Below are 13,215 nucleotides of genomic sequence, written 5' to 3'. Positions count from 1 at the left end.
CTCAAGCCTCTGAATGCTGTAGACAGTTGAATAGGAACCATACGAATAGGTTTGCACTCCTAGCAGTCAAACTGGAACAGCATGCAATAAATCCTCCCCCAATAATGAGACGACACTTCACTTTGAGGGTAAAACAGGAACTCTCGACTGGCTCATCCAGCCTGGCTTTTATTTCCAACTCACACATACAGGCCACACCCAGGGGGAGGCATAAAAGAACCAATGACATAGATGTTACCTCCCACACATCCCCTCCCCTTAGTGTGACACATAATCCCATTATGCATACAGTGTAAAATATACTTTTACACAACTTTCATAACTTTAAAACCATACATCACATTCACATAAAAATACATATCCACAATCAATCCATTCAGGGGAACAACATATTAAAAAATGGCATGAATCCGACCAGGGGTTCAAAAGTTACTAAAAGTATCTTTTGTTCCTTTCTGGCTGGCAGAAAAACATCCCCACAATGCACCCTGGTTTCCTCCCTTCTGCCCTGGAGTTAATTGGAGAAGTAATCCAATTACCCAGGACTAAAGGCAGACTCCATTAACCACATGGTTGCAAAACAACATAAAACACTTTAAAATACATAAAGTCACATTTACACATAACACACAGACATTTCACCTATCCCCAGATAGCTGGGATCTGCACGCACAAAACTACCGAATAGCGCGCAGATCCTACTCACACAGTACAATTGCCATGGAGCTAAAGTCTTTCCCATAGTCTTTCATTATATGAATAGGCTCCATGGTATGGCTATCTGGGGTATCACATTCCCATAAAGTCTGGTCCATAGTCCAAAGGCAAGAGGCGGGCAATCAGCCCCCTCCAAGGACACGTGGCGAGGTCGGTTTCGCCACAGAGTGGTTTCAGCAATGAAACGTGAAACGAGTTCGGAATGCGTAAGGTATTAGGAAGAGCTAAACGATACGCAACCGGATTGATACGGGTCAGCACCCTGTAGGGTCCAATATAACGAGGAGCGAACTTCATGGAGGGCACTTTTAAACGGATGTTCCTCGTGCTCAGCCATACCCTATCACCTGGAACAAAGACCGGAGCCGCCCTTCTACGTTTATCAGCGTGTTTCTTGACCAACATAGAGGTGTGCACAAGGATTTGTCGAGTTTGATCCCACAACTTCCTCAAATTGGCAACATGAACATCAACCGACGGCACCCCCTGGGAAGGAGAATCCGAAGGAAGAATAGACGGATGAAAACCATAATTCATGAAGAAGGGGCTTGAATGAGTAGAATCGCAAACGAGATTGTTGTGTGCAAACTCCGCCCAAGGAATCAAACCGACTCAATCATCCTGGTGTTCAGAAACAAAGCATCGTAAATATTGTTCAATTTTCTGGTTGGTACGTTCAGCAGCTCCGTTAGACTGAGGATGATAGGCAGAAGAAAAGTTTAATTTAATACCAAGTTGAGAGCAGAAGGACCTCCAAAAGCGGGAAACAAATTGGGAGCCTCTGTCCGATACAATTTGAGAGGGTATCCCATGTAGGCGAAAAATCTCCTTGGCGAATATCTCTGCCAATTCGGGAGAAGACGGAAGTTTAGGCAGGGGAATGAAGTGTGCCATCCTAGTAAACCTGTCAACCACGGTGAGGATAACAGTCTGTCTTTTAGAGATAGGTAGATCGACAATAAAGTCCATGGCCAAACAGGACCATGGTTTCTCTGGAACCTTCAAGGGTTGCAGGAGTCCACATGGAAGCGTATGGGGTTGTTTGGTTTTAGTACAAACTTCACATGCAGCGATGAACTCCTCAACATCCCTCCGTAAAGTAGACCACCAGAAGTCCTTAGAGATCAAGGCGTAAGTTTTGCGAATACCAGGATGTCCCGCCATCTTGCTATTATGTAAACACTGTAAAAGTTCCAGTTGAAAAGCAGGAGGAACGAAATGACGACCCGCAGGGGTCTGTTTAGGTGCGAGATGTTGCAACTTAATGATCTCGGCCAGTAATGGAGAATGAATCCTGAGATTCGTATTAGCAATGATATTGCACTTCGGAACTATAGAAGAAAGAACTGGTTCAGGTACAGTAGAAGGTTCATATTGGCGAGATAATGCATCGGCTTTAGAGTTTTTAGAACCAGGTCTGTAAGTCAGTACATAATTGAAGTGAGTCAGGAATAAGGACCAACGAGCTTGTCTAGAGGATAAGCGCTTAGCCTCCCCAATATATGACAAGTTTTTGTGGTCTGTCAAAATCGTAATAGGGTGTAGGGTCCCCTCCAACAAATGTCTCCACTCCTTTAAGGCTTTAATGACTGCTAACAGTTCCCTGTCTCCGATGTCATATCTGCTCTCAGCCCCAGAAAGTTTCCTGGAAAAAAAACCACACGGGTGTAATGGTTTATCTACCGCTAATCTTTGTGACAGAACCGCACCTACTCCTGTCTCAGAGGCATCGACCTCGAGTAGAAACGGCAAAGTCGTATCAGGATGGACTAATATTGGAGCAGAAGCAAAAAGTTCTTTGAGCCTCTTGAAAGCAGCGAGAGCTTCAGGAGACCACGTCTTAGTTTCTGCCCCCTGTTTGGTCATATTGGTAATGGGCGCAATAATAGACGAGTAACCCTTAATGAAGCGCCTATAATAATTGGAGAAACCAATAAACCTCTGAATAGCCTTGAGTCCCTTAGGTAATGGCCAATCTAAAATAGACTGGAGTTTGTCAGGGTCCATCTTAAAACCTTCCCCAGAAATCACGTAACCAAGAAAATCTATCTGAGACTGATCAAAGCTGCATTTTTCCAATTTACAGTATAGACCATGTTGCAGAAGTTTCTGTAATACCGCTCTGACCTGTCTATGGTGAGTTTCAATCTCCCTAGAGTGTATCAGTATGTCGTCTAGGTAGACAATGACACAATCATGTTGAAACTCCCTAAGTACCTCATTAATCAGATCCTGAAATACTGCAGGAGCATTGCAAAGTCCAAACGGCATAACTGTGTATTCATAGTGACCGTACCGAGTATTGAACGCCGTCATCCACTCGTGTCCCTGCTGGACTCTCACCAAATTATATGCCCCTCTGAGATCTAACTTGGTGAAGATTTTGGAGCCCTTAAGACGATCAAATAACTCGGTAATAAGTGGAATAGGATAGGCATTTCTGACAGTTATTTTATTCAAGCCTCGGTAATCGATACAAGGTCTCAGCGTGCCATCCTTTTTCTTAACGAAAAAGAACCCAGCCCCGGCCGGGGACGAAGACCTCCTAATGAATCCCTTTCCTTTTCTAAATTCTCCCGAATATACTCCTCTAGAACCAAGTTTTCCTGAACAGACAAAGGATATACATGGCCCCTCGGAGGCATAGTCCCAGGTAAAAGCTTAATTTTACAATCAAATGGCCTGTGTGGCGGCAAAGAATCGGCATTCTTCTTGTCAAATACTGCCTTTAAGTCTAGGTAAAGGTCTGGTATCTGTCTTTCTGTGGACTGAATAGGAGTCTCAGGTATGTTAACATTAGCTAATGGAGAAACCTTGCATAAACACCTATCCTGGCAACCCTGGCCCCACAAGAGTATCTCCCCTAACTTCCAATCGATAATAGGGTTATGTTTCTTCAACCATGGGTACCCCAGAACTATGGGAACGGAAGGGGATGAAATGAGCAAAAGAGATAAATTCTCCACGTGTAGGATACCAACATTTAAACTAATGGGTATGGTTTCACGAAAGATAACAGGGTCTAGTAGTGGTCTACCATCTATGGCCTCAACGGCCAAGGGTGTCTCCCTTAGCTGGGATGGGAAATTGTTCTTAATAGCAAAGGCTTGGTCGATAAAATTCTCAGCAGCACCGGAATCTATCAATGCCATAGCCCTTACTACTTCCTTCTCCCAAGTTAAGGAAACTGGTAGCAGAAGCCTGTGATCTTTATAATTAGGAGTAGAGGACAAAATAGAAACACCCAAGGCTTGTCCTCTAGAGAGACTTAGGTGCGAGCGTTTCCCGGACGGTTAGGACAGTTGGAGAGTAAATGACCCTTGGCTCCACAATACATACACAAACCCTCTCTTCTCCTGTACTGTCTTTCCTCCTCAGAGAGGCGGGTATAACCTATCTGCATAGGTTCAGGAAGCAAAGATACCGTGGAGTCAGGACTTGGAAAAGCGGGGGCTAACCTAAAAGAAGGTCTCCGGTTCCTCTCTCGAGTGTTCTGTCTCTCTCTTAAACGTTCATCTATACGAGAGATGAACGAAATTAAATCTTCTAAATTCTCAGGGAGTTCTCTGGTAGCAACCTCATCAAGGATTACTTCAGATAGGCCATTCAAAAATACATCCATATACGCCTGCTCATTCCACTTGACTTCTGACGCCAGAGACCTGAACTCTAGTGCATAATCCACCAGTGTACGGTTCTCCTGTCTCAGGCGCAACAGTAATCTGGCTGCATTAACCTTTCTACCTGGAGGATCAAATGTTCTTCTAAAAGCAGCTACAAATGCGTTATAGTTATACACTAATGGGTTATCGTTCTCCCATAGTGGGTTGGCCCATCTCAGAGCTTTCTCAATAAGTAGGGTGATAATAAATCCTACCTTTGCCCTATCTGTAGGATAAGAGCGGGGTTGCAATTCAAAGTGGATACTAATTTGGTTTAAAAAACCACGACACCTCTCAGGAGCCCCACCATAGCGTACTGGGGGGGTAATGCGAGAAGAAGCACCCACTGTGGCTACCTCTAGACCTAAACTGACAGGAGAAACAGGGGTATTACGTATCTCCTCTGGTGGGTTATTGGCATGAGATAATAGAGCCTGTAGCGCAAGCGCCATCTGATCCATTCTGTGATCCATGGCTTCAAACCTAGGATCAGGAGAAGCCAGCTGACTGTTTGTACTTGCAGGATCCATTGGCCCTGTCGTAATGTCAGGATCGGGACAGGGATCCAACACGCAGAGTACAAACAGTAGCCAGATACGTATACCGGACCTTAGAATGGCCGGACTAACGTAAGTAGTACAGTATAGAATGGTCAAAGACAAGCCGAGGTCGAGGGTAACAGAAGATAGGTAAGCGAGAGACAAGCCGAATCAAGGGTAACAGAGATAAGCAGAGTAAGGTAAACAAGCCGGGTCAAAACCAAAAGGGATAATAGAATACACAAGCACTGAGTGACTAGAACAAGCTAGAACCACGACAGGGCAATGAGCTAATGAAAGAAGCTCTGTTAAATACCCTGTTCAGAGCAGTAACCACACCTCTGAGACGTCCTGATTGGTCCTGCAGCAATTGACTGACAGGTCGATCCGGGGGAGTGTCCTGATGATGACTTCCTGCCTAGATGGTGTAAAAGGCAGTCACTCCCTCGCGGCCGGCCTTGCATGACCGGATAGACCGCGGGGAAGGGAGTCATCAGACCGTTTGGATGGTGGAACAGCTAAGTCTCTACCTCTTTTGGAGGTAGAGACCACAGGTACCCTGACATAGACATACTGGCACAAATACACACAGACAGACATACTGACACACACATAGACACTGACAAACAGGCTTACTGGCACACACACACACAAACATAATGGCACACATACACACACACAGACACACTTACAGACATATAGACAGACATACTGAAACACACAGACAGACACATATGCAAGATTTACAAATTGATAGCCACCCTCCAGTTTCTTACCGTTTACTTGAGGGTGGCTTCCCTGGGGTCCAGTGTGCTGGCTGGGGTGGCAGGGAGTTGAGCTCTGGCTTTCTCCCGGCCTGGCCCCCTCCAGAACAGCTGGTCCTCCTTCTTCCAACATGGCTCAATGTTCTCTGACCAGCCGTCACTTCCTCCCCTGCTGCCGAAAAGCAAGGGGCTGGTTGCATTGTTAAAGGGCCACAGTGCCCGACTGGGCCCCTGTTGACACAAGCCTACCGGGTGGCCTTAAGTGTATGGGACACCCGATGGGCCCCCTTAGTGTGCGGGTCCGCTGCCCGCAACAATTCATTTTAGGATCGGTGATCCCCAAAATAATTGTTGCAAACAGAGGGCAAACTTGGCAGCTGCTTTGGGCCCCCCAGCAGTAACAGGGCCCGGGGCAGCTGCCCCGTTTGCCCCGCGTTAAAGATGGCCCTGGTAGTATTTTGTAGATACTGATCTCTGCATGTCACTTACCTAATAAATGCCATTAATAAAGTCATTTAAAGCCTTGTCTAATTTTTTTCCCCTTCAAATTACAGACTGGCTAGAAAAATGCATTGCTTGAGTGTTTAAGGAATCCTATAGTGCCAGGAAAACAAACCCGTTTTCCTGGCACTATAGGCTCTTGGAGTGCCCCCCTCCCTCGGGTTCCCACCTTAATACAGCGCCAGGCTCCCTAGGCGCTGGTGACCTTTCCTCCCCCGCAGACGTCAGCTCCCGAGTGAAGCCTAATGCGCATGCGTGGCCAGAGGCACTCGCAAATTCAAACCCGCTCACAGGAAAGCATTACTCAATGGGGATTTTATTTGATGCTAGACTCCGTGAGGACGTCCAGCGTCAAATAAGTGGGATTAAATCGGTGTAAATCGCGGAAGCGCCTCTAGTGGCTGTCAGGGAGACAGCCACTAGAGGCTGGACTAATCCTGCAGTGTAAACATAGCAGTTTCTCTTAAACTACTATGTTTTCAGCTGCAGGGTTAAAACTAGGGAGACCTGGCACCCAGACTACTTCATTGAGCTGAAGTGGTCTGGGTGCCTATAGTGGTCCTTTAATAAAATTGGATACAACAATATTTAGTCCTGCTTTTATAACTCAGTCTACACAAAAGTAGCCAAAGCGTTTTTTTGTGCAAAGAAGCACAAATGTTATGTCTGTTATACACAGAGTGGCAGGAATTCTTTCTTTCCCTCCTACAGATGAGATGAAGTTTCACATTACTTTACGGTGAGATCACCGGTTTTCAGCTCCAATCAATAATTTGTGCTTAGTTGGCTGCTCATTTTCTTACCTCATTCTGGGGAACCACAGCTAAAGGTTTGATGACAGCAGCAAGCGGAATCTGAGACTGTTTTGCCATATCAGAGGTTGTAGGAAAGCAATATGTTGTGCATCTAATGAAACGCGGGCTTGCATTACCTGGAAAATTCAGAGAATTTAATTAGTAGTCTATATAAACAGCTTCAACTCTGCCAAACTATTTACAGGAGGTTACTCACAAAGAGCAATTGTGAGACAACTCATTCTAAAAGTGGAACAATCAACAGTCATTCCGCAGGTTCCACAATGATCGAAACATATCACACATTTATCCTACAATTCCTCTTTAGATTCAACACCATAGTTTATGAATGCTATAAAAATAAAATCTGCAAGCAATCACTCTTTAATGCGTTCCGTGTTCTTCAATCACAATCATGTTAAGCACATATCTGTGATAAAATGTGGGAGCCAAGTAAGAATTGTACAAAATGGTTAGCATTTTCTTTGATGGTAAATACATGGAATGATTACCTTGATCTTGAACTGTACATTCAGTGGTGACAAGGGGTGGCACTTGTCCTCTGATGTTAGTCGTGTACAGCTGGCCGGCTCGGTTGACTTTATCATTCTCAATCACTTGTATCTGTTGAGCAGTAAGATTATATAAATTAATTATGCTCATTCTAAGAACAAATTCAAATGGTAACTTGGCCCTATGGAATCCCTATATACTGGGGAGAGGGATTTGTTTCGCCATGTAAAGTTCTGTGTATTAGTGTCAATAATTAGTACTGCTTTAATCTCAGATTAAACATCGAGTGGAAAAACCATTGTTAGAGAAAAGAATAGATAGCAACAGCAACTTCTTTAAGAGCTCCCGCTGGCCACTAATCACGACACAAACTGAGGCATTAGATGTCTGTTCGAATACAGTAAGTTTGTTAATTAGGATTAGAGGTGAATGGGCAGGAAGAAATAAGAGTTGAGAAACAGAGAAGATGTATGTAAATTTGTAAGTAATAGGCAAATCTAGATATTACACTAGCTCATTTGAAAAAGTTGCCACTGCCAGGGGACAAACATTTTTTTTTTTTTTTACCATAAATGAGACAAATACAAATATAGAAAATTACAGGAAACAAAAAAACAAAACCTACTTTGCTTTAAATGATACTAATGCTATAGTTTGTACTTAAACGATACTAATGCTATAGTTTGTACTTAAACGAACACTATAGCATTAGTAATAAAAACATGTATTCCTAACACTAATTTAATTTACTGGGCTCTCTCACGCTGTGTCTTCACTCCTTTTTGATTTGCAGTGCGGATGAGTAGGTCTCCAGTGCCTGATAGAGGAGTCAGAGCTGCTCAATTTCGTGGCAGTCAGCGCCCCCTGGGTCCTGCAAACGATGTGCGATCTCTAGCCCGTGAATGCCATGCCACACAAGCAGGCTTTGATGGTGTCCTCCACCATTATGTGATGTGTAGTTGAGGGGTTGTGTCACCTCTTTCCCTATTTAAAGCTCAGTCACCAGCAACAGCACTTCTATGCTCAGATGTACTGTGCTCTCTATTCTGTTAACAAGCAGTCTATTCTAGTGCTCCTACATTTATTGTCTGTTTGTTGCCTGAATTTGACCTCTTGCTTTATTTTTGACCATGTCCTTGCCTTGTCGGTGTGTCACTTTGGCTTACTATTTTTAAGCCTATTTCTGCAGACTGAGTTCCTTCCATTACATCCCTGATGACTATAATGTTACTCTACATATTTAGGTGCTCATCTAAATATCCTATCCTGCGGTGTGTGCGGGTCTCGACACTGCCACCTCGCATCAAGTCTAGTGCACGTGTGGCAAAATGATGCACTGTGCCAATAAAATGCTCTCCATTAGAAGCATTTGATTGAATAACCAAGTCTAACTTGGTTTTTGCAGCAAAAGTGCCTCTGTAGGTGTGTTAACCCATTTCAAAAGGATTTGTTTCCATTTAGTATTTCCATAAGTAAAATCAACCTAAAGAGACACTGCAGGCACTAAAACAACTTCAGCTTAATGAAGCAGTTTTGGTGTATAGATCATGCCCCTGCAGTCTCACTGCTCAATTCTCTGTAATTTAGGAGATAAATCAGTTTGTTTATGCAGCCCTAGTCACAGCTATCTGCATGTGACTTGCACAACTTTCCTAAACCCTCCTGTAAATGAGATATGATGTTTACAATTCCTTTATTGCAAATTCTTTTTATTTTAGACATTCTTATCTCCTGCTCGGTAATATCTTGCTAGACCCTGCAGGAGCCTCCTATGTGTGGTTACAGTTCAAATTACAGAGCAGGAGATAAAAACTTTTAAAGTAAGTTACATCCCAGTCACAGTCAAAATACAGTACATGTCAGCCACCGCCAGGGGAGGTGTGGCTAGGGCGGCATAAAAAGAAACAAAAGTTCCTAAATGGCTTTACGTTGAGCAGTGAAATTTCAGAGGCATCAGCTATACACAAAAACTGCTTCATTAAGTTAAGGTTGTTTTGGTGACTATAGTATCCCTTTAAGCTAGAACTGTTTTGGTGACTCTAGTATTCCTTTGCAAGAAAAGGATGGCAGGCCTGTACAAGGTGCCTGGACATCATTTCTTTGCACATTGCTCCACTAAGGATTTGCCCACCTCAGGTACATTTAAGCACTTGGGATTGTAAAAGAGAGTGCGGTTTTCCTACTCTGGATTCAACTGTATTGTCCTTTTAACTGATTTCCATACTTATATACAACATTTACTTACAGGACTGGGGATGGAGTCTGGGTCCAATTTCTTTTGAGGTGGGCCAGACATTTGTTGCTGATTTCCAGGAAATCCACCAGGGTATGCCATTGGAGGTCCGGGTAACTGTGCACCATAGTTGCTTGCTGTAATATCAAATATTACACATTCAAATTGCAATCATATAATGGTAACATAGGTGCAAGCAGCAAAAAGAAGACTTTCTGTGGACAAAATCAGAATAATTTAAAATACCACCATTAATACTTATCAGTTCACACTGTGTAAATGGGTATATTGGAATTATATTATGTATGATGAGCAATTCTTAGGCTGTGTTATAAAAATGAAGCGATTACCATGGAAACCAAAGTGTTTTTATTGATTGCTCCACTTTTTTATTTTTGTCCCAGATTTTTGCTTTATAAAATTTTAAAGGCATAATGCCGACCCCAGGGGAGCAAAGGTGAGATAAACACCCAAAAGCATGAAAAGGATGACAAACAGGAGATACAATATGCAAAAAGGGAAAGCAGTAGCAAAAAAGATGTCAAGATGCACAAAAGGGGCAAAAGGATGGGTAAGATAGGCAAAAGGGGGTGGGGGCAGGGCCGGACTGCCATGTTGACCGGTCGCATGCAGGAGAGACTCCGGAGAAATCTGGCCTCTTAGGCTACAATTGATAGCTTTTAACCCAAAACAAACCTACGAGATACTCACACGGCTGTAGCAGAGGTAGCAGACCCTGAGATCGGGAGTTTCAGACCCCCTGGAGGGAATACGAGGCTTTGGAGGCTGTGGCCTACTCAGGAGAGGAGCAGGGTGGACGGCCGCCACCATGCCTCCCTTTCCAACTGCCACACACTGACTTCTTGAGTCGCCTGCCAGTCCCATTCTTCCCCCCTCCTGGGCCAGGGGGGTCATCCTGGTCCCCACTGAGGAGAGCTCGAGCCATGATCCGCCTAAGGCGCATGGACCACCCAAAGCCTACCTGGCAAAATGGCGGTGACTCATGGCACTTCACCAACTGCTCCCGCACCACGGAGCCTATACGAGCTCCTGTCCCACCACTGACCCCGGCGGAGAACCTCACTGCGTGTCCAACGACAAATCAACCGACTATGGCTATCAGGGTGAGAGAGGGCCTGTGAGAGTCACCGGACCATCTACCCATAACAGACGCCCCCTGGCGGGGTTGGGCGCTAGACAAGAGCTAAGAAATCATGCCGCAACACAGATTTGCCAAGCAACCTACAATACTATCCACAAGCCTGCCAAGGACTGAATATCAAGCCTGATAAGGGGTTATCAACCACACACAGATGAGTACCTGTAACCATTGGAAGCACAGATGGTCCCCATTATGCATATTGTGCCAAACTGCTGGGGTGCCTGTCTCCTGACAATGAAGATTGTCCTCTATGAGCACGCCCAGCGCCGATAACAGCCCAACCTGACAGGAATCTCCTAAGGGACAGCAACCTCACCTGATGTGTTATAACAGCCAGTGCCATCCTCAAACATATCTCTCCATCTGATCTCACACAGAGACATATAATATCACAATGGTCAACTCAGCTCCAGAGGTCCTTAAGCTACATTAGTTTTACCTTGCTGTAACTTCTGTATACCAATACTTGTGCATTTACTATAATTACTCTATCGTGTCCTAAAGTATCCAGCATACTATTATATATTACTCTGTTTTCCTTTAATAAGCATCCATAAGAGCAAAACCCATGACATACAAGCAAAGATAATAATCTTTTTTGGTTACTCGCATTTAATAGCATCATCCTGTGTACCTATGGAAAATGTGTAGCTTAACCATGTCAAGCTATTTAGTACTACCTACATGATCAAGCTTGCTGTTATTTTATTGATTTGTTTTTTTTTATTCATACTGTATCTATGTTTTAAACGTGCACCACTCTTGATTTCCTAACAAAAAAAATGTGTGCAGTTTTGCCTATATGCCTCCACTGTTCAGCTTAATGTTAAAACGTGTCTTGCTTTTAATGTTGTGGCATAGTGCGAATGCCTGTTACTCTCATGCACGTCAAAAATAAAGAATTAAAAAAAAAACGATAGGCAAAAAGGGGTTAATAGATACACAGGTGTAGACGAATTTTGGGGACGGCAAAATGCGTCTTCGCCTGTGTAGACATTGTGCTCTGATTTAGGCAAAGATGTTTGCTATGTTTGTGCATGCTCACAGCAATGCCCTGCAACTGAAAGGGATTGATTTAAATGGCGTGAGCGGGTTGTGTGTGTACACAAAATATTCGGAAGACTCAGTGGTAAAACAGTCCTCATCCAACATCATAAGGGTAAAAAGACAATCCCAAGGCATCTGTCCTAGCATCACAAACATTACAATAAAATAACTTTTCACCAATATATCAGTGTATCTAAATTCAACTACAGTCCACACCTCCAATACTGCGTTTGAACAAAGTAATGATGATGAAACAGAGGCAATACATTCCATGCTTTCCATAAGTAAGGTAAATGTATGCAAATGAAATGCATAGACTTTGAAGCACCTCTGCACACGTATGGGTAATCTTTTGTTACTCTTGGGCTATAACATGACAGTTTATTTTTTGGAGCATGCACTGCTCACAAAGGACATATTTTAGGCCTTGGAGCATCTGTAATGAATATTTGGCCCAGGATCTAAAGCGTGTAAAAAGAAGCAAGTAACATGCACCAGTGAGTGGTTTACTTGAGCATTTAGTACATGGTACAGGATTACTTCTGGTGCACTTAGTTCAGGAACAGGGCAGCTGGACATTGTGGCATCTCCGTTACTGGTTTAGTTTATACCATTCAGGAAGAGATTCCAAATGTAAGGACCTCACTAAAAATGGAGTCCACTTCCAAGTAGCAACATATGGGTCAGAAAAGCTGGTTTGTAAAAACTTTAAACTTAGCTAATTTTGCAAGCTGGTATATCTTTGAAAAATAATTCTACTTAAACCTGATTTCCCAGACACTTACGTTAACTGTTTAACAAATATGCTGAATGCTTTACGACATTCACTGCTTGTGACTGATTCCTCATCATTCTATTCTAGGTATTCGTTCACATATCACAGATAAAGAAAAAATATTGCAAAGGTATGAAAAGTAAATAAATAAAGCCAAGGTTTCCTTACAATTTTGTAGAGTATATCCAGGATTTGGGGACTGTCCCTGTAGTTGTGACTGGAAATTTTGATGTGCAGTAATTCCATCTTGCATGCTTGTTGGAGGTAAAAGTGGATCTGAAGGTAAACCATTAAAGGTGTTGGTAGGTCCTGGAGGACGAAGAGGACCAGAAGCAATGGTATGAGTTTGATTAGAATAAGGTGCTGGCATTCCTGGCGGAGGTGGCATTTGAGGATGACTGGGTCCATGATGACCTGCAAATATATGCTGTGGTAAAAAATTGGTCCAGACTGTAGAATTCATCTCATGCGATGTAACAACTTCGAAACCAGACATAAAACTCAAACA

At 43.5% G+C, this 13,215-nt stretch overlaps 1 protein-coding gene across 1 annotated transcript in view; it reads right to left on the bottom strand.

The window, feature by feature from the left end:
• Positions 1-13,215, bottom strand: part of SEC24D (SEC24 homolog D, COPII coat complex component) — a 162,513-nt gene that overhangs the window by 127,302 nt on the left and 21,996 nt on the right. Inside the window, exons 5-8 of the mRNA XM_063458256.1 lie at positions 12,876-13,121; positions 9,736-9,860; positions 7,490-7,601; positions 6,987-7,114 (exon numbers count right to left, since the gene is read on the bottom strand). Coding sequence (XP_063314326.1) covers positions 6,987-7,114; positions 7,490-7,601; positions 9,736-9,860; positions 12,876-13,121 — 611 coding nt within the window. The remainder of the gene's footprint in view (positions 1-6,986; positions 7,115-7,489; positions 7,602-9,735; positions 9,861-12,875; positions 13,122-13,215) is intronic.

This window comes from Pelobates fuscus, chromosome 6, assembly GCF_036172605.1.
Source record: "Pelobates fuscus isolate aPelFus1 chromosome 6, aPelFus1.pri, whole genome shotgun sequence".
NCBI classification, from domain to species: domain Eukaryota; kingdom Metazoa; phylum Chordata; class Amphibia; order Anura; family Pelobatidae; genus Pelobates; species Pelobates fuscus.
Note: the sequence above shows the minus strand (reverse complement) of the source record. Positions and strands in the feature narration are given on the sequence as shown.